Below are 22,187 nucleotides of genomic sequence, written 5' to 3' on the forward strand. Positions count from 1 at the left end.
TCCGTACGGGGAAAAAAAAGCAGACAAGGCAGTAGGGCCATTGCTAAGTCGGGGAACGGCCGGGGCTCGCGCAGGGAAAAGGTCTGGGAACGTTAGGGGAAAATCACGGTTTCCCCGATCGGGGAAGGTCTCCAGCAAGTATAAACCCGTATAGCCGGGTGGGGGAATGTGCGGGGCTCGCACAGGATCTTCTTGGGGAAAATGTTCGATAACCCCGTACGGGGAACCGACCTTAACAACGGGTTTTAACCATAGTCGGCGCGGGGGTAGCTTGGGGGACGTTTGGGGAACGCTTGGGCAGTTATACCGTTTCCCCGTACGAATCCCGCACAAAGTTCCCCGTACAAAGTGTCTCAAATCCCAAGCGAACGCTCCGTTTTCCCCAAGAGAACGGTTGGGGTTTCCCCGAGCCTGCCCCAAGCTCGCCATAGGCCTTCCCCGTAACGGGGAAAGCTCCGATTTGCTGGCTGGGAAATTTGAGTGCCATCAGCCCAGTCGTTCTCGAGCTCTGGAAGCGATCCCTGCAAGTAAGCACGTGCAGAAGCACCCCAACTGCGACACATGAAAATACATAACCTACATGCTACGTTTTAGCGGAATCGCCCCAGTACTTGCCGAGTTATTGAAAAAGGGGCAAATTTAACACCTCTTTATTTTGCACGTGGCACATGCAGTGCACTGTAAAAAATATTTAGAACCTAAGGTGGTTGTAGGGTGGCTGGATCTACACCTAGTATCAATATAGTTCTAATATAAGTCGATATTTTAAATAGATGGATATTGGATAACGTACACCTTGGTTAGAACAAGACTAGTAGCCGCACCATTTCAGTACACATTGCATACTTCTCGAAGCATAAGAAACAAAATAGCACCTTTCACTGATACATAATTAGAACCCAAGGTGGTTGCAGGGTGGCTGGATCTGCAGTCTGCACCTAGTATCAATATCGTTCTCATAGATTGATGCCGTACACCTTGGTTAGAACAGGACTAGGGTCACCTACCTACACGCAATATTGTAACAGCTATTGTTAAACTACAATAAAACCCACCTGTTGCGCTTGGTGTTCTATTACATATATAAAATTCTGAAAAATGCCTATCAGTACAGTTTACAATACGCAACACACATGTCACGCCCACAAAGGGATATACACAGTTACATTTTACATGCTGTCCTTCCCCTGTTTTCATGGGACCATGCTCCTTGTCATAAGCCTTGTCAGAAAATGCCTAACCTCCTCAAACAGTTTCCAAAACATCCACACTCCTTACACCATATTTGTCTCAAAGGCTCTTAATTGATGGAGTGCCTGCAAATAATTATCCTCACCGTTGCGTGCGATAACAACTATTTTACAATACGTCATTTCGGTGTACGCGACTAAGTGGCTGGCAAACTGGGCGATAAAAAAAAAAAACAGACAGGACAGTGTAATCGGTCCTGCTAGCTTGCATACCTTGTACTAGCTAGCCGGCGGTCAGACCTCACCACGCGTCACGCACATACACACACACCGACACACCGCCACACGCTAACATACAATTATATCACAGGTGCGGCCGCTCGGCGGGCTGGCAGGGGGCGGCGGCCGGTCGGTCAGGTGTAGGGCACCCAGTTGCTGCCGTCCTCGGGCATCATCCCGCCGGAGACGAGCAGCATGATGTCCACCACCCACCAGATGCCGACGCCGCCTGTCCGACACAACGCCGCTCAGTGAGACACGGCACCGTACAACACCACTAGGCACACGCGTCTGATCAGCAAACCATGACTTATTCTTACACCTGTTAAACACGAAATATCCAGGTTTTCCTTCCGTAGTAACCTTCTGTCACCAATTGGTGACCGCAATGACAGACAAAACCATAAATCTAGGCACTGGCACATTGTAGCAAGGAGTGAGCGTTGTGACCCTCCAGACTCGGTCGTAGGCTCTCCTGCTGGACTTCGCGAGAGCCTACGACCGAGTCTGGAGGGCCGCCCTGCTCTGCAAGATGGCTCGGCTGGGAGTCCCCGGCTGCTTCATCAAGTGGCTGAGGGCCTTCCTGTCGGACAGGCGCGCCCGCGTCCGCTGGGGCGCTGCCCGCTCAGACCTCAGGGTCTTCCAGGAGGGCCTCCCCCAGGGCAGCGTGCTGGCACCGCTCCTATGGCTGGTCTACGTCAATGACATCGACGTAGCAATGCCGGAGCACGTCTCGCGGTCCCTGTTCGCGGACGACGTGGCGCTGCTGGCATGCGCCCCCACTGCCAGAGAGTGCGACGCCCTCCTCCAGCCCTGCCTGGACGCGGTGGACACGTGGCTGCGACGCTGGAAAGTCATGCCCAGCGTGACGAAGTGCACCGCCACCCTGTTCACTCTCGACCCAAGAGAGAGCGGAGGGAAGGTCAAGCCGCACCTGACGCTGCGCGGAGAGGAGCTGCCCTACTCCCGCAACCCGACCTTCCTGGGCATTAAGTTTGACCCCCAACTCACCTTCGCGGACCACATCGACGACCTGAAAGCCAAGATGTCTCGACGGAGGCGATGCCTACAGGCTCTGGCGGGAAAGACCTGGGGAAGCCACCGCCGAACCATCAGAGCGGCCTACATCGGCTATATCCGGGCCCTATTCGACTACGGCGCCGCCGTCTTCGGGACATACGCCGCCCCGTCGGTAAGAGGACGCCTCGAAGCCGAGCAAAACAAGTGCGCCCGCGTCATCACCGGCTGCCTACGTGCGACCCGGAAGGACGCCCTCCTGGCCGAGGCTGGCCTCCCGACACTCTCGCTTCGGGCCCTACAGCTGGCAGGCACGGAGTACCAGCGTGTAATCCGTCTGCCCCCGAGCGACCCGGGCAAGATCCTCTTCCGAAAGGAGGTACAGCCGCGCCTCCAACACCGAGCCTACAAGGCATGGCAAAGAACATGCAACGACGCCACCGCCGCGGGAAGACCACCGCCCAAGCCTCCAGACGAGACTGCAGCACTCCCTCACCGACCGTGCCTCAGGAGGGTCGGCAAGTGGCTCGCCGAGGAGGCAGGAATCGAAGAGCTCCCGGTGGAGCCCATGGCGCTCTACAGCTGCGACCCGCCATGGCTGGGCCACCGCGGCGGCACCACCTTCAGGGTAGACCTGCCCGTGGCCACCCGCCGGTCGGACCCGCCTGCAGTCCGCAGGGAAGCTGCCCTGCGAGCCATTGCAGAGCTCCCGCAACCGGATATTACTATCTGGTCGGACGGCTCGGCTCGCGGCGGGATGGAACAGGGCGGCGCAGGCGCGCTGATCCAGTTTCACCGCCTCAACAATGAAGAAACCGTGCGCGCTCCTGCAGGGGCGGTCTGCTCCAGCTTGAGAGCAGAGCTGACCGCCATGCGCGAGGCGCTCGCGGCTGTGGCCGGCCTGGAGGAAGGGGAGCTGGCATCAATCAAGTCGGTCCGCCTCCTCACCGACTCAAGGTCTGGGCTACAACTACTCGGCCGCGGCCCAGCTAGCCAGACCATGGCTCTGGCCGCCGAGGTCTGGAGGCTGCTGAACACCCTCGCCGAGAACGGCACCGAGACGGTGCTCCAGTGGGTGCCAGGCCATGCCGGGCTGGACGGCAACGAGACCGCCGACCGCCTGGCTGGCGAGGCCGCGGCGGGCGACCAAGATAGCGCACCGATTGACCTATCGAGTGCGCGGGCCGCCGTCACGCGCCATGTCCGGGAGCTGTCGCGACGGAGGACAACCGCTGCCCACCCGCACCCGGACCCCACGCCTGGCCACGACTCCCTGGCGCGCTGGGGGTCGGTGACGCTGTCCCAGCTGAGGACCGGCACATCACCGCTGACGCGCGACACGCTCTACAAGATTGGCCTGGCAGCCAACGACGAATGCCCCGCGTGCGGGGAGCCCGACAGCGTGACGCACATGCTGACCGATTGTCCGGCCTACGAGGCGGCCCGCCGCCGCCGCTGGGGTGTCGACCCTCGCCTGGTCGACGTCCTCGGCGGCCCGGCGGCGAGGGTCGTCGACTTCATCGAGGGTGTCGGGCGGACCGAGCCGCCGCGCGACCCGCCTGCGCCGCCGCCCCCCTGAGCGGGCTGGCGGCGGGATGCAGAAGAAGAAGAAGAAGAAGTGAGCGTTGTGGACAACTACGACTATGTGCCGACTATGTGTATGACGCCGTTTCCGCGTGGTGAGGCTCTGGCGCGCGCCGGTGCCACCCAGTGGGCCCGGCCGCGCGGCTCACTCACCCAGGGTGAGCAGCTTTCCCACGGCGGTGCCGGTCTGGCCCAGGCAGAAGCGGTCCACGCCCAGGAAGCCGAGCAGCACGCTGTACAACAGCGTGGTGGCGAAGTAGCGGTTCGTGTACCTGGGAATGCGGACACAGGTCGTCGGTTCGTGTACCTGGGAAGGCGGACACTGGCCGTCGGTTCGTGTACCTGGGCAAGGAGTTCCCCGCGCGCGGGGAACTCACGCGGCGCGCACCCACGGGGGTCTGCGCCAAGTTCTTAGAACCGACGGGGAGGGCGATTGACCCCCCCCCCGAGATCTCGAAAACGAGGCAAGATAGCGACACGCGGAAACGGCATGGGGTACGCACGTACAAGATCTACAATTTTTACAAAAGGTCATTTTCAGATCAGGTTAAAGATGATGTCACAGGGGTCAAAAAAGTCAAAATGGCGGCGCTAGAAATGAATAGTTTTTTTTTTTCTGGAATAACTTTCGAAGTAGCCAAGTTAGGAACAAACTAAGGGCAGTGTCCTGAAATTGATTTTTCGGAGAGTGTGATTGAAGCTGCGAGGACGTCGCTATTTCAAAAGGACGTCGATATCGGTGCGGAGCCTAAGCCACTAAAGCCCTTACCTAAATCTCTTAAAATTAGCGATTTTCACTGGCAATATTGACTAATACCACCTCAAGGCACCTCAAATGATCATATATAGACACAAAGTAATGCCAGTTTACCCCTAGTAAAATACAAAATTCAAGCATTCACCACAAACACCAAAACAACACTTTGAAGATGTCTAGTTCTTGTCCATGATCGTACATAACAGTCAACAACAAATATGCTTCAACAAAAATCAGCCCAAGAGCCAGCGGCTATCACTAAATATTGACGTCATAAGAGGGATATCATATCGAGCAAGACGACTGATGTAAATTACAGACGTCCAAACAAAGAGGTGGAAAACGGCTTGGAAAATTAATTTCCATAGCTTCCTGTTATGAAATTCAATTAAGAAAACTCCAAGGTGGACGCTGAATTTTTCTTGGCTGGAAAAAATGTGAAATCATTGTGCACTTTTCAGTTTTGTACCGACGTCGATTAAATGGGAATAACAAGGTCAATCGACGTCCCCAACATTGCGTGTATTTTTAAGCCAAGGACGACATACTTGAATTAATACTGTTGAAATTCGGTGGCTTTATTTTAATTCAAACAGATAAACATTAAACTTTTTCCCCAACCACTATCAACATATGCAAAATTAACTACTTTTGAAGGGCATGTTCAAGGGGCAGCGCTAACCCGTTACTGTGACCTTCTGAGGGGAAAAAATAATTAAATATGTTACAGTAATTTGATACAAAAGGTATGTTGCTTGCTTATAGAAAAATGTCCAAGTAATATATTCGCACGATTAATTTTTATCTATACACTGCACAGTTACTAAAACTGAAAAGTGGAAAACGACGTCCTCAGATCCCTCTATTCCGACATCTTTTCTCCTTCATATGGCAGCATTACCTTCACATGGTAAAGGAAAAAACTTATCCATATCTGACGCACAGAAAACAAAAATAAAATAAAACCGCGTTGTTTACTGTTGCGGCAGTTGGCCAGGAAAGGGGAGTTGAGTGTAAGAGTGAGTTTTTGAGGACTTAGGATATATTTATTGTCATTTTGCATAGCCGTGTTTTTAGGCTACAGAGGTGATATTTCTTTTTGTTAGTTTGCTTTTGGTGTTCGATATACCTATCGACTTTTATCTGTCAGGACTCAGGGACGTCGTTTGGCTTTCCGGGACGTCACAAAGAGAATCTGTTAGGTGTGGGTTTCCACCCAAATTCACGAAAATCAGGACACTGACTAAGGGCACCATCGTGATCCTCCTGTCAATCCGCATCGAATCGTATATGTGCTGACTTCGAAAGGTCAAGGTCAATGGTTGACCTCAGGTTACGTGACCTCAAGATCAACATGTAGGTAGGGTAGTGTGGGGTAATTTGAACATATTTTTACGTGTTCTCCGTTGTACCAAATTCCAGCTCAACCCTGGATGAAGCAAAACTGTTTCAGTAGCGCATGTGTCACTTGCTTTTACCATGGATGAGATAATAATGGATTGGTGTCTTCGCAGTTTTTGGCGACATTGAGCTCGGGCCTGCCATCTAGCGGGAGAATTATCGTAAGTTAGGAGCAAGCCGAGTGAACGCCGCTGATTAGCATTGTGACACACGGGAGAGTGGTGTAGTAGCAGGCTTGTTGTGCAATTTTTCAAAAGGTTATGTCTTTATATGTCAGTAAAAGGGAAGAAATTAATAGATTAATGTGCAGGGTCAGTAATAAGATAAGCAGTTCTATGTTATATCTTCATTAAATCGTGAAACAGGGAGTTATTGGAGACTTCGCCAGCACGTGTCGTTTTCGCTATTTTTCACATGAGTCTTTACTTGGCCTAAATCAAACAAATTGTCCGATCAAAGAACAAAACGAGCGTAAGTACTATCTATAAGTCAAATGAAAAAGTTAAACGGAATTGTTAACGTCATTGCCGCTCAATATGTCATTCAAGACGCTCTATGAAAACGGACCCAACCAGTGCTGCATAGTCGATGAAATTTCAGTGACTTTGGCTCCAACTCTGATTCCGGTATCCAAATATCGACTCCGACTCCTCGGGCAGAACTGTCGATTCACACAGACTCCGACTCTGACTCCGACTCTGCAGCCCTGGTAAGTCAGTGGAGCCGATGACTTTTCGGTGACGTTCGACTCATACTCCGACTACAGCTTTTAAAAATCAACCGACTCCGAGTCGGAACAGAACCGCTGGCTCATGGCTGTGACTACAACTCCGCAACTCTGGCCCAAGATAGCCGCCTAAAACAACTTTGGTGTTTGATCTTCGTACATTGTTAATGTTATTTTAAACAAAGAGTGGAAAAGGGAGACGAAGCCTTCACAAACAAGGATCTCCTGTTGCGGATCAATCAGACGCTGGAACAGAAAGGCATAAACACCACGCATCTCATTTTATCGTTTTCCTAACGACTCTGCACCAATGTAAGCACTGATCAATGCAGTGCGAGCATCGATGTGACATTTGTGTACCAAGTTTGAGTGTTATCCGCCCAGCCGTTCTTGAGATATGGAAGCGGCACCCCGCACGTGCGCACGTGCAGTAGCACCCCCATAGTGACACGTGGAAATGCATTGGCCACTGGGTGCCTAACTATTGACGAAGTTATACTGTAATGGGCCCAGCCATTGCGGAGTTACTTTATGTGGAACAATTTCGACACCCCCTAAGTTGGCACGTGGCACGTGCCGTAACATTAACTAAGATGAAGAAAATCGGGCGAAATTCGGAGAAGAAGGAATAAGCCTACTAAATATGTATGACATATTGTCAAACTGCTGTACCATTGTGAGTAAATGACCATATAAAAGGTCGTACAAGCCGATGGGACTGGACGTTTCAATACACACCGTCTTACGCATTTTATTTTCGTTATTACCTAAAGGCTGCGTGACGTTTTTGGCTTTCAAGCATTTAAGACATTTTTTGTCGTCTCAGGTCCAGTAAGATTACCTCCAACTCGTGGGAATATGCACTTCAAGCCAACTAACACACCACACCCACGTGTGTCATAATGCTGAGAGATGGCGTTAACTCGGCTTGCTCCTAACTTACGATAATTCTCTCGCTAGATGGCAGGCCTGATCCCAATGTCGCGGATCCCAATGTTAATTTCCACGAGACACCAATCCAGTGTTATATCATCCATGCTTTTACCATGCAAGCCTCATTTTTGGACGAGCCGAGCATACCTTGAATAGCATAGCATCACTTCTCCACCAAGTCACGGTGTGTTCAAGATGCCCCACCGTGGGGTAATTTGAACATACTGCCTTAACCTGCCATAAAAACGATAGTCTCGCCAGCACCGATGTTGTTTGACCTATAAACGAATAGGCAGAGCAATTCTAAACATACCTTCATTTGAAAAATCAACACAACAAAAATAACAGTTGCAGAGTATCAATATCTGCACGCTGCACACCGGTCAGTTGACAGAATTCGCCTCTCTTCAGTTAACAGAACGTCTATCATCTCCGTTCGATAAAAACTCTACCAAACATTACTTCATCTGTTATAGTGGTGCCAATCGGAACCTGGACATTCGGAGTTCCGATTCTTTATAATGTCCAATTCGGAATTGATTGCACAAAGGTGTAGCAGTCTGGACAACATTGGACGATGGCCTGCCTGCCACACTTAAGCATTTTTATCAAGTAATCGTGCGTAGCATTGATTGGCGAATGGAAAGCTTGTTAAGCTCTCAATATAATGAACACTTTTCGGCTGGTAAAATTACATGATAAGCAATATAAATGACGGTTCATTGAGTGTTGATAGCTGCATAACTTTCGGACATATTTGGACAAATAATTGACTTTAACATTTTTGGACGGAAAATCAACGAAAATGCCGGACATTAGACGGATATTAGACTAAATTGTCTAAAACTGGCATCACTTATCTGCTACTGCTTTGGGTCGAAAATATTGGCAGAAAAAACTGGGAGCTTTGTTTTTTTCGGGGCTATCCCTGTCTTCATTGAAATTATCACACTATGTTCAAATTACCCCACGCTAAAAGTTGTTTTGCCATTTTTAAAAACAGGGTTCGAAAGCAAATTTCTTGGATTGAAGGCACTGATTAGGTCATTGTACAACAAAAGCCGTTGCGTATTAGGCGCTAGCGATGCAAGATTTTGCGCTGCAATGAAGTTGCAATGACGTGTTGCTAGGCATTTATCCTTGCAAAATTGATTTTTTACACTGTGCGTCAGCATCTTCATTCCCTGAAACTTTAAACCCCATTCATACGATAGCCCTTTTGGTAACGATAATTTCTCTCAATGGTCTTACTGTCATGCCACTAATGGATCTTTCGTAATTTTGTGTTATTCACACTATGTTCAAATTGCCCCCCATGTTCAAATTACCCCACCCTACCCTATTGTATATCATTCGATGCGCCTTGACGAGCTGAACATAATGAGACTTTCCACGCGGCTGTATCTTGTTCCTGTAAGGAGTAATTAGCAAAAAAAAAAAACTTCGGTGACCCTTGATGACGTCACATGACCTTACAGCTGCCCAAGAGCAAAAAGGCCTCAAGGTAGTCAAGGTTGATCGTATATGAAGTCATTCATGTATATTGGGCCATTCTAACGCGTTTTAGGGTGAAAAAAACGGGATTGATTTTCCTCCATTGACTTATAATGGGGAGGCCAAGAAGTTGACCTGACCTTAGGCCATCGATATCAAAATTCGAACCAAATTTCTGCTTTCAACTTGACTTATTCATTCCTTCATTCAAAGGCATTAACACTTAACAGTCTTTCCATTGCCTGGGAATCGTATGCCAGGTCCCGTACCTGCATGCGACTGGTGCGTGTCAGGACCAATGTATGAGTTTGAATAGGCTCTGAGCTCTCGCATGCGATTTCCTGGCTGCCGAAGACTCATGTCTGTTTCAGTCATAATATCAACAAGCATGGTATGTCAGCATTGTCACCGGCTCATGGTGCTCTGCTTGGAGTGTCCCTATCCTGCATATCCGTCCCTCACTCCCTCCTCTCCTTAACCCGCGCCCCGCTGGAGTATTATGCCATACGCGCCCTGCTGGGGGGGGGGCAGATTCTGCCCCCCTGTTTAACTTCCGAGCCGATGGTTACGAGCGAGCGAGCGCAGCGAGCGAAGCGAAGTCTTTTCAATACCAGTAAAACGCCTTTTGGGCGAAGAACGAGCGAGCGAGATAGTGAGACCTGCACGTGTGGAAGGGCGAGAGGGTTCTTCCAACGGGCTTGTGCAAAGCACCCTTCTAACCGGTTGCTAGCGGTGTGCCAAATTTGAACGCAATCGGCCCAGCCGTTCCTGAGATCTGGAATCGGCATTCTGCACGTGCACACGTGCAAACGGGGTCAAAACTGACTTTTGCACGGCACCCTACTAACCGGTCCCCAACCGTGTACCAAATTTTAGCGCAATCGGCCCAGCCGTTCTCGAGATCTGGAAACGCCCCCTGCACGTGCGCACGTGCAGTAGCACCCTAACCGCAACACATGGGAATGCATTGCCTGGTGGGTGCCTACCTGTATGCCAAGTTTCAGCGAAATCGCCCCAGTAATTACCGAGTTACTGAAATGGGAACAAAGTTGGCACCTCTTCTTTTTGTATTTTGCACGTGCAGTGGGGGTCACTCACGTAGATCAAGATTATCCGACCTTTGGTAGAAGGGATGCAGCTACCCTACAAAAATTACCGCAAGATAAGCGCTCAAGTCACTGCTGAGATATGGGCCTCTCAAAATCATTACTTTTGCAAAACTGCTTGAGCACCCTTGACTTTTCACGTGGCACGTGCCACAGCGGTCACTGAGATGTGTTAAAAGTAGTCAATTACGGGGTAGAAGGGATGGGGCTACCCAGCAAAAAAGACCGCAGGCCAATCGGTCCAGCGGTTGCTGAGATATAAGTCTCTCAAAAGCGTTACAGGCCGGGCCGGGCCGCTCATACTGAGATTTTTCCGTTATATTGAAAAGACTCGCTTCGCTCGCTGCGCTCGCTCGCTCGTAAAAAGTCAAATAAGCAAAAAGTCAAAAGTGCAAAAAAGTCAACTAAGCAAAAAGCAAAAAACGTAAAATATTTTTGACATTTATACATTTCGATTTTCTTCCATTTGACTTTTATCCATTTTGCATTTGACTTTTTGTCCGGTTACCGTAATATACAGTATACAACTTACAAGTATGTGTAGGAACAGCCCTCAGCAGACTGCGTGGTAGGTATTCTTTTTTCGTTAATACCGATAATAACTCAAAAGCTATGCTATCAAGCGTCGGAACTCACTCCAAATAGATGCGCCATGCTCCACTCCTTCAATTATATAGGTCTATCACTAAACAGAGTATGCGCCTTATGTAGCAAGAAAATGCAAAAGTTTGTTTTTGGGGCAAATATTAACTTTTGGGTTTTGTTGCCAAAATGGATGGAAAATGAGTACGATGATTATGCCAATCTAAGGTGCGGAGTCTCGCGCGTCTTGCTCTTACGATTTCCGAATGACCGATTGCATGGTATTCGCCTTATTCTCGGTTTTGTCGAAAAAAGACTACCTACCACGGAGTTTGCAGAGGGCTGTACATACATACAATAGAAACTGCAAGTCCCTGTACCTATTTCGTACTATCTCTTTCACAGGAACATCTAAATTGTCAATTATCGAAGTTGCACGCAAATGATTTTTTTTTTTTAAATTCTTTAAGACATTTGACTAAAATCAAAATGCATTTTTTAGCGCCTTATGCTGACGAAGAAGTGAAGATTTCCTAGGATCGTGCATGTTGCAATACGCGGCGATCCTGACGACGTAATCAATGAGCATCACGAACAGAGCTCGACGTACCGAACGCAAGGAACACCGCCACGCAGGAATCGCCGTGCGCCGAAGCACTCGATGCCTGGCAGGACTTTGCAGAACACCGACGTATGTTTGACCTCCTCGTACTTTTGACCGCCAAACTGAAAACACACCACACATACAGGGATTAGCACCTTCATGTGTCGATTCAGGGACGACCGGAGCTCACGGAAACCGAGAGCCTACTGGCACGGAACTTCGGCTGCATTAAGATGGAAGCCGTTATCGCCGATATCGATAGCGGCGAGGAGTGGCACACTGGTATATTGTACCCAGCCCAGTGATGCCCCACCCCAGCAATGGCGACGGCTCAGACAACACACATTAGAATTAGAGTTGGAATGTATTTCAAGCTCATCCAGGTAGACATACACCGGCTTTTCATGTGCTTACGTCAGTTGTGGGATAAAAGGCATACACACACGACACTAATACGACATAAAACAATGCAAAAGGCAACTAACCCAATGAAAGAATGCTAAAAGGTACCACAGTAAGTACACACGAGCACGCTCACACCTGCATCTGCCGCGCCTGACCCATGTGTATCCGTAAAGCGTTTTTGAAAGCCGCGGTGCGTCCGTCCCGTACGGAGGGTGGTAGGGTATTATATTCTCGGGCCCCCCGGCAGATGAACATTCTCCTCCCTGTCTCTGCTCTGATGCGTGGTAAAACAAGATGGTCGTCTTGCCTGTTCCCACATATGTTCCCAGCCCAGGACACACTCAAGCCAGTATTTTACAAGCCAATTACAGAACAGACAGATTTCAACATTTGACAGCCAATGCGAAATAAATGGCCGTTGACAATGCCCAACGCCTGCATACCCCTATTAGGCAAAGCAACTACATCTCCGTAAAATGTAAAATCAAAATAACAAAGCACGCAACACAACTAACACTTTTTATTCAATAAAGGCTTCAAAACCACATCCCAAGGGCGTAACATAGCAGTAGTGTGCCACGAGCCACGGAAAATCGGTGCCGGTCGGACGGCTGCCGTGCAGAGTATGGCGACAGCTCGCCGCAACCAACGAGCACGTGCCGGCTTTTCACTCGACAACCGCGCGTAAGACCAGAGCAGCAACACGCATTAGCCCTCGCCGGCACAGAGGGGGGGGGGGGGTGATGCAACCCCCCAAAGGTTTTTCGCGAATAACTCGCGTAAAAAGCGACCGATCGCGGCGAAACTTTCAGTACCCTCGCATTGATCAATTTTACACCTACCCTGAAAATTTCATGACCCGAGACCATGTTTGACCGGAATCGCGATTCGGCGTATGTCGGCTCGCATTAGCCGCGCGTTTGCAAGCTTTTCGTGGTTTCAAACGTTCAAACATGTGATTTGATGTTGCTCCCATGCATTAGGGTGAATGTCAAGGTCACCTAAAGGTCAGGTCAGGTCATTGACCTTTGGTGACCTCGGTTCATTTTTTCGAGTTTTACATGTTACTAGGCTAGTTTTTGGAGCTGATTTCGAATTTAGCAACAATTTGAACATTTACGAAGTAGTGTTGGTGCCTTCGTAACATGTTCCGAAGCTGTCAGAGGCGTTGACACGTATTACGAATACCCGTCACGACCCCTACCGGTTGACCTGACCTGACCTGACCCAACCTGGTCTAAATGCTTAAAGACATCATCTCTGATCAAAACTAATACGATATTCGTGATCAGCACCCCGAAAAACCGATAGCAGCCACACTTTACGACTTTCTAACAGGTCGCGATCTTCCCGATTTTCGGGTCATTGACCTGACCTGCAAGGTCACCTGATGAGCTAGGACCTTAAAATTGGATATCATCGGCTTCCTCTCGTGACGGGCAACACGCTCGTTTTTTCCGCGAAGCTCTAGCTCGTTCGTTCATTAGGGATTACGGGAAGCTCTAGCTCGATCAGAGGCCAAACGCGAGGGGGGGTCGTACAGGGACCCGCAGTTGCTACTGTACACATATATTACCAATTTAGAATTGCGCTATTATTTGCTAAGTGCTGGCCATTGGAGAAAGAAAATGTAGCGCAAAGTATGGAGGAATAACACATGTTTGCTCCTAGCACTTATGTTTTGTATAATTCCTCTTACCGCACCAGATATTCTTCCAAAACTACAATCGTGCTATTTTTCCGCGCCGGTTGCCTCCCCAGAGCCCGTCCTTGGTATCGCCTATAGCTTCCGTTCCCGCTACGTGAATGAAAGTCACGTGACTACTACAGGTTTGCGCTCAGTACTAACACACCTAGCCCGAGGGCCGGTCCGTAGCGGGGAGGGGTAGAACGCCAGAGCTCCAGCGCAGTGGAGGTAGTGGTGGCCCGTATCATAAAGAGGCAACCGTAAGCAGAACTACAATTGCCGCAGTATAAGATTATCCCGCGCCGTGCTGGGGGGGGGCGTTTTTACGCCCCCCCTCAGGTTTTTCGCGAATATCTCAAAAACGGCGGCGCGCAGCGCCGCCGTTTTTGGTACACGTGTTCCTACATCATTTCCGCACATGTTGTGAAAATTTCAGACCTAGGCCGTTCAAGGTCAGGTCACCAGGTCACGTCAAGTGACCTTACCTCAGAAAAAGTTCAAAGGCTCGCTATAGCTACACCGACTGAACGATCACTTTGAAACTTTCAGCGATTGATATGAGTAACAGTATGTATAAAATGTATATCTCGGATTTTTGATATCTGTGACCTAAGGTCAGGTCAATTTTGCGACCTCTCCATTATAAGTCAATGGGAGAAAATTGAAATGCGCCTCTTTTGGACGAATATCGTTCAAAACGCTCTCAAACATCGGTTCATAGGTAAACATGACACACTGAATAGGAAAAATGCACCTGTGACCCCTCTGTGTGCCCCTGAGGTCATCTCAGGTCATGAACGGTCGCCAGCAGTTTTTTGGCTATAACTTTTGATAGAGACGTGCTAGAGCGGTGAAAACACGTCAGATGTGTTCAGCTCGACGATACGGATCGACTGATATGCAACATGACCCTTTTCGGTCAGGTCATGACCTTGACCTGAGGTCAAATTTTCAAAATGACCTTTCAAGGTCAACAAATAGTTCATTCGACGCGTCTCGACGAGAGGAACACGATGCTGGCAAAAGTAATGTCATGGCGCTTATGAGTCAAAAGTTATTGACGAAAAAACGTTTTTCGTAAAAACGGCTATTTTTGGAGTTTTTGCCCTCTGGAGGCTAAACCGTTGACCTGAGGTCAAATCTGAGAACATTACTCAGAAAGGTCTGTAAAAGGGCTATCGAATGCGCTTTTCCGCGGCGCTGTAGCTCTATCGGTTCCCGAGATAGCCGTTGGCAGTTTCCAAAATGTTGAAATAGTCAACATTTTACCTTTGGTGACCTCTGGTGACCTGACCTTTGACCTGACCCAAAAAATGACCAAAGTGTTTTCGTCCTTATTTTTGACGCTCTTTCGATTGCCGCTTACCGCGTGTCGCTACGTAGCCCAGGAGCCGAGTTAGACGGGGGGGCGTGAAAACGCCCCCCCCCCCCAGCACTCGGCGGAAAGTTCAGGCCACCAGCACGGCGCGGGTTATGATCAAGTTTTCTTTAAATGTATTGATTGACAAGAAAGTGCAATGCTTATCCGATATAATGAAACGGTGTCCAAGGCCTTGGAAGAACTATAAAACATATTCAGCAACGTATAAATTTCTGATACAGGCCATGACCTTTCACCTTGCCTCCGGGGAGGACCGCTCAGGAAGCCACATACCGAACGAATCGAGGCCTCGCAGCGCGGCGGCAGAGGAGGTGGATAAACCATCGCCAGATCTTTCGGTTACTTATGTTTCCAGAAAAAGGAGGGGGAGGGTGGAAGATGAGGGCTATTTTAACCCACTCACCAATCATTTCCTTATTAACTTATAGCTTACCGAAAAAAACGCAACACAATGGTGGCCGTCACGAGATGAGGCGAAGAGTGCCACACCGGTTTTGAGTAAACTTTAAGCATTGGAATTCAGGTCAGTGATCCTGAAGCATTATTTTATTTTTGTCGTGCATAAGCTGGGATGACGTGGTCCAAGTTAACCCGCGCCCCACTGGGGGGGGGGCTATTTATAGCCCCCCCTCCCGTTTTTCTGCAATAACTTCCAAACCGCTTGACGGATTGACGCCAAACTTTCAGTACCTTCGGCTGCATCAATTTGACACCTTGTGTCAAAATTTAAACTTCGTAGCTACCATAGGTCGGCCGGAAATGACGTCAGAGTGACGTCATGTTCGTCCGATTTCGACGCAAAACATTGAACCACGGCAATCGCTCCCAAGAGCTCAGTTTTTAATCTAGATCCAGTTTCTTTGCATGAAAGGACTCAGAATTGACCGCGCTATCAAACTGCTATCTCGGATTTTCAAAATTTTGAAAATTTCGAAAATTGTAAATAATAATATTCAAAATTTATATTTTTATATTTTTTTCAAAAAGTTTTTGACTTTTCGAAAAAACCGGAATATATGTGACAGAATGCATGATTATGACTAACTCTAGCAAGTTTTAGCTAAATATCTTCAAAAATGGCCAAGTTATACGCATTATTGCAAAAAAATTCACAATTATTAATTTTTCAAATCAATTTTTTCAGTACGTATTTGACATCGTACACCAATATAAATGGCACCATCGTGTTCCTGAGCTCAAACTGCATCCAATAGACACCTTTTTTGTTGAAAAATTTTAACTTCAAAATTTGACCTTTTTTGACCTGAAAGTGACCTGACCTAAGCTAAATTCGACTCAAAATGACCTCGAATGACACAGACGACATCAAATTCGAAATCTATGGCCTAAATGGACCATAAAACATGTGTCACGTGACCGACGCATGATATAATATTTTCGTGACCTGTGATGACCTGACCCTGACCTGAAAATCAAAGTACAAGTTTGGTACCCTCAAGGTATCTAGAGCATCTGTTCACGAGTGTGGAAACAAAAAATGAGCCTGATCTGACTTGTAAGACGGCGGCCAGAGCCCAAAATGTGAACAAGCAAAAATGCTAATAATTTTTACTTTGACCTGACCTGTGACGTCATCGGTGACCTCGAGGTCAATGAAATTAGGTTTCGCTCGACAGTTTTTCCGGGGCTATCAGACGCCGTTTGAATTTTGACGATCGGCCCAATAGTTTCGGAGTTAGGAGGGGGGGCTATGAATAGCCCCCCCCCCCAGTAGGGCGTGTTATACACAGACCCCAGTGGGGCGCGGGTTAATTGCGAAGAAACGGTTTTAGTTTCAGGACATTTATGAGGCTAGTCGCGCCAAATAGTATACGTTTGTTATAAAATGTCAAATAGAATATTGACGTGCTATCCAGATGATGGAATTTATTTGACACAAGAAGTCAAAAAGTGTCATCGTTAGTCATCCTGCATACCTATAAATCGATTCGTCACCTTGGTTCGAGCTCAATAGTTCTTTTCGTGGATAATCGGTTTCGTTTTTTTTTTGGGGGGGACAGTTTATGAGCCAGTAACCACCCTCCCCAGTCCCCCAAAGTCCAAACAACAATTGTTGACAAATACTGTGATGGCCTAAAAAATGCCCTCAATTGTGTAACGTAGGGAAGAATGAGGTAAGTTGAGCCGCTTTTTGTTTTTCGTAAGCTACAGGCTAACTTACTGATCATTTTTTCTGCGTTTACGGGTTGGACGGACAGAGTGGTCATTGCGCATGTAATGGTGGCCAGAAATGTTTCATACCGCTTATTTTTGTACTGAAAGGCTAGTCAAAAATCATCTTGCACGTTGCTCATCTTACCCCATGGGCGGAGTAAGTTGAGACACGTCGTGGGGAAAGTTGAGCATGGATAGAAAAAGCGAACGTCTTCTTTTCCCGGGCGCGGCGAAGAGTGGGCTCTTTTATTTACTCCATGGCATATATACTTATGGCAAAGTTTTTTTCCTCCATCAAAAAGTGACTGTTTTAAGCCTTCCAATAACTCGTCAAGTTTTCTATCACGAAAGAAATCATTTTATCCTTCAGTTAATCTGCAAATCACTTACAACTTGTGTAATCAACAAAGAAAAACAATTTCCTACCATTTTTATTCAGCAGAAACAAGCGCAGCTCAGTTTGGTTTTCGCCAGCGGAGACAACAATGGCTTATCCGGCTCATCTTCCCCTAGGTGAAAATGGCTCATCTTGCCCCACCTGTGGCCATTTTCGATTAATGACACCCGCTAAGGAAAATAATCATGCACCGCAGATAACAACCATCTCATTTTAAAGGCAAAACATGTCTATCAGGGGCGATACCACATGTTACCGGGTGCTGAGCGTGAGAACGTTGCCGTCTCAACGTGAAAGACTGCAGCATCGTAAGCGAACGGCACATGGAAGCTCAAGTCAATTAGCGCCATAGGAGCTGAGAAACATGGGGTGGCTAAACTTGCCCCTTGGCTCATCTTACCTCACTCTCCCCTATTTGGGGCTCTCAGCCTTGATTTGTTAAAGTTATTCGTCTGTTCATTATAAAGATCTGTCAAATTTGCCGTATCATTAAACTTTTATTGAGTTTGTATTTCACACTTATCTAAAATGAACAATTTTGTCACTGGCTTCTTTTTTAACCCTCGCCCGTAAACGGTGTTTTGCCACCTTCGCCCATGCAGGGGGGGGGGGGTTGGTGCGACCCCTCCTGGCGTTTGAAAACGGAGCGTCGTAGAGCTTAGCGGAAAAAAATCTCATCTCTCTGGTTTTAGTCTGGTTTTATTCGTATTGTTATTGTATTGTCATTCCCTGTGAGAAAAAAGGATAACTCTTCAGTTAGTAACCATAACAGCGAAACGGCTTATTGTAACACAATTCACTGTGTATACGAAACCTACCTAAGATACCAAGGTAAGTAAGGTAAGATACTAAGATACTAAGATACTAAGATACTACAAGGTAAGGTATACTAAGTCCCTAAAGGCTAAAAATAATTATATTTACAACTTTTAAACAGATACAGCTTATACAGCTTGGGCATACAATTTTTTTCTGCATTAAGATAATATTAATTTATCTCCGCAGAATATGGTAAATTAGTGCCATGCTGAAGTTCGCTTTCGGAGCGTCTCCTCCAGGCATTCCACAGCTCTCGTGCCATTTTAGATCACGGAACATGGCTGGGCGCAGGACAGGTCGTCTGCGAGCTTGGACGGACCACGTGACCACCTCCTCCACTCCCCCTCACTCCCGTCCCCTTCCCCAGCAGGGCGTCCGATCTAACCGCGCCCCAGGCAGTCGGCTCGGTCCGACCCTCCCCATGGTCGAGCCACCGCCCGGTGCCGCCTGGGTTTGTGCCGGGTGCAAAACTGGAGCAGTAACTAGCGCCGGAACTAGTAGTCAGCACGACCATCGTCAGATGGCAGGAGTAAATGGAATAAGCGGTTCCAGGTTTCAGAAGGAATGGGGCAGGAAAAAGCGCTGAAAACAATGTTTTGCTGATATAGCCATAAAAAGTTCACTGAATTAGGAGAGCAGCACATCAGTTTAAAGCCCTTCAGATGGTGGTTTTAATAAGCACACAATCATTTCCCAATTCGCCTCCAACGGTGTCACAGGCAAAGAATACGCTGAAATACTAGTGTGTACAGAAGCAACTGCGGGTCCCTGTACCAACTTGTGCCGTCGAGGGACGCAAAATCTCTGATTTTGATCAGAGTCGAGGGTCGAGGGCCGTCCAGAGGACTCCGCCTCCCCGCGGTGGACGGTGGGGGGAAGGCCAGCCATGGCCGACCCCAGGCATGTGCGGCCCGCAAGCTGCACAAGCAAACCAAATGGAGTCCGAGCTGCCCCCGACGTGCGGGGTGCCGTGGTGCTGGCGCCCTGCGGCCCCGCCGTCTCGCAGCCGTTCCGGTGGCGCCGGGGGACTGGCAGCCCCCTGGTGCCGTCGTCATCCACCTACCAGCTGACCACCATCATCTACACATCTCCGCGGGTTCGGGCGCGCCGTGTGGCACCGGCGTGGCCCGGCCCGCGTAGATAAGTGAGGCCAGACACCCCCGTCGTGAGGCCCGACGGCGGGGGTCTGCGAGACCGTGGCCCGAGGGTGCCCCGGGGCGGCAACAGCCGGCGCGCCAAGAACCGGAGATACCGCCACAACTGCCAAGTCCGAAGCCGCCTGCTGCTGGTCAGCTGGAACGCGGAGGGAGTCCTCAACAAGATCGGAGAGCTCAGCCGCTGGCTGTCGGACATGAAGGTGGACGTGGTGGCACTTCAAGAGGCCCAGTTGGCGGGCGGAGCGCTGGCAGTGCCGGGATACCAGACGGCCGCGGTAACGCGGAGGGCCCGTGGCAGGCGAGGTGAGGGGTCGTTCCGAGGAGGAGACGTCGCTATCCTCGTCAGGAACGGCCTCAACTTCCAGACCATCCGGGAGTCGCCTCTCCAGCCGCAGGACGACACTACCGAGTGGTGCGCCATACGCGTCATCTTGAGCGCACCAAGACCAACCACCCAACTCAGACACCACCTCGACATCTACAACGTCTACCGCCCGCCCATCAGGACGTCCGCGACTGACGAGCGGGTGGACTTCTTCTCACTGGAGGCCTTCCCGACCCTGGACGTCATCATCATGGGAGACGTTAACGGTCACCACCCCGCCTGGGATGTTCATTGTTATAACCCAGACGAGGTCGGCCGACGCGTCTGTGACTGGGTCAGCGAGAAGGACTGGCAGGTCCTCAACACCGGCGCATCGACAAGGAGCGGCTACGGAGAGGAGGCACAGCACAGCACCCCGGACGTCGCGCTGGCACACAGCAACCTGGCGCGGCGCTGCACGTGGCAAGCCGGAACAGACCTGGGCAGCGATCATCTGCCTCAGGTCATCACGGCTGCTATCTCCGGATCTCGCCCTCGCCGAATCAGGAAGGAGCGCTGGGCCTTCCACAAGGCCGACTGGGCTGGCTTTGCCGCTGCCTGTGAGGTGGCGGCTGGTGCCATGTCCGGGGAGGACTCTGTGGAGCGGCTCGCCACGGCCTTCAGCGGTGCCATCAGCGGAGCGAGCGGGAAATACATCCCGCGGGGCGCTCGCGCAGACCCGCAGCCGTGGGCTCTCGACGAGGAGCTGGTGCGAGCCGTGGCAGAGCGCCGGGCAGCGAGGACAGCCGTCCAGGTTGACCCGTCTCCGGAGAACCAGGCTCTCTGGAAGGAGAAGAAGCGGAGAGCTGCGGACGCTGAGGTGGAGGCCAGGCAGCGCTCGTTCCGCGAGTTCGCCTCGACAGAACTCAACCGACCGGCGGCACTCGGACGTGTGACGAAGCTGCTGAGGAAGATGGAGGGTGCAGTGATGGACGCCTGTCCAGGCCAGGCAGTGAGCGGGGACCGCGGCCAGCTGGTCGCGGAGGACCGCTCCAAGGCCGAGGCGTTCGTCCGCACCTACGCCAGCGTCAGCCGCCACACCCGCCATCGTAAGAGGGACCGAGCCGTGAAGGCCAACCTGAAGAAAGCCCACGCGGACCCGTGCATCTGCGAGGGACAGCGGAGCGACGCCTGCCGACCCTTCTCTAGACAAGAGATGCTGGACCAGATGCGGAAAATGAAGAACAAGAAAGCGCCGGGGATGGACGGTGTCTGCACCGAACATTTGCGCCACCTGGGTCCACTCGCCCAGGAGGTGATGCTACGCCTGTTCAACCTGTCATGGCGCTCCGCTGAAGTCCCGTCCGTCTGGAGAAGGGCGGTCATCATACCGATTCCCAAGGCCGGGAAAGACCCACAGGACGTCATAAGCTACCGGCCCATCTCGCTGACCAGCCACATCGCGAAGCTGATAGAGCGGATGGTGTCGGCGAGGGTGACGCACCTGCTGGACCGCGACAACGTCATCCCGGCCGAGCAAGTGGGCTTCAGGCGCGGTCGATCGGCGGAGGAGAACCTGGGACGCCTCATCCAGGAAGTCCAGGATGGATGGAACCTGCCAGCCCCGAAGGGACGTCCATCCGACGGCAAGACAGCCGCCAGGTTCGTACTCACCGCCTACGACTTCTCCAGAGCCTACGATGTGATCGACCACCAGATGCTGCGTCTGAAGATGCTGCACCGACTCCCACGGTGTTACGCAACGTGGATCTTCCATTTCCTGCGAGACCGACGTGCATGAGCGGAGGTCAATGGCGTCCGCAGCAGCAGCCGTCCCTTCCGAGCGGGTCTCCCCCAGGGCTCCGTGCTCGCCCCGACCCTGTTCACCCTGTGGTCGGCGGACTTGGTGGAGGAGCTCCGGAAGGTTGACGGCACATCGATCTACATGTACGCGGACGACACCGCCACCCTCAGCTCCGGAGCGACCATTGCGCAAGCGATGGTACGCGCTCAGAGAGCTGCAGACGTGATGGCGGCCTGGGCGCGGAAGTGGAAGATGCGGCTGGCGGCAGTAAGACGCAGGTCCTGGTACTGTCCCAACGGCACGAAGATGCCCGCGACATCGTGCTGAGGGTGGACGGCACGGCAGTCAAGGGCACCCGACACCTCCATCTGCTCGGCGTGACCT

The 22,187-nt window shown here is 50.4% G+C and overlaps 1 protein-coding gene across 1 annotated transcript in view; it reads right to left on the bottom strand.

Moving 5' to 3' along the window:
* Positions 1-635: 635 nt before the first annotated feature.
* Positions 636-22,187, bottom strand: part of LOC122367369 (TM2 domain-containing protein CG11103-like) — a 72,655-nt gene continuing 51,103 nt past the window's right edge. The window contains exons 4-6 of the mRNA XM_043344450.1: positions 11,681-11,796; positions 4,224-4,342; positions 636-1,698 (exon numbers count right to left, since the gene is read on the bottom strand). Of these exons, the coding sequence (XP_043200385.1) occupies positions 1,604-1,698; positions 4,224-4,342; positions 11,681-11,796 (330 nt within the window). The 3' untranslated portion in view covers positions 636-1,603. The remainder of the gene's footprint in view (positions 1,699-4,223; positions 4,343-11,680; positions 11,797-22,187) is intronic.

This window comes from Amphibalanus amphitrite, unplaced genomic scaffold (genome assembly GCF_019059575.1).
Source record: "Amphibalanus amphitrite isolate SeventyFive unplaced genomic scaffold, NRLGWU_Aamphi_draft 000000F_arrow, whole genome shotgun sequence".
Classification (NCBI taxonomy): domain Eukaryota; kingdom Metazoa; phylum Arthropoda; class Thecostraca; order Balanomorpha; family Balanidae; genus Amphibalanus; species Amphibalanus amphitrite.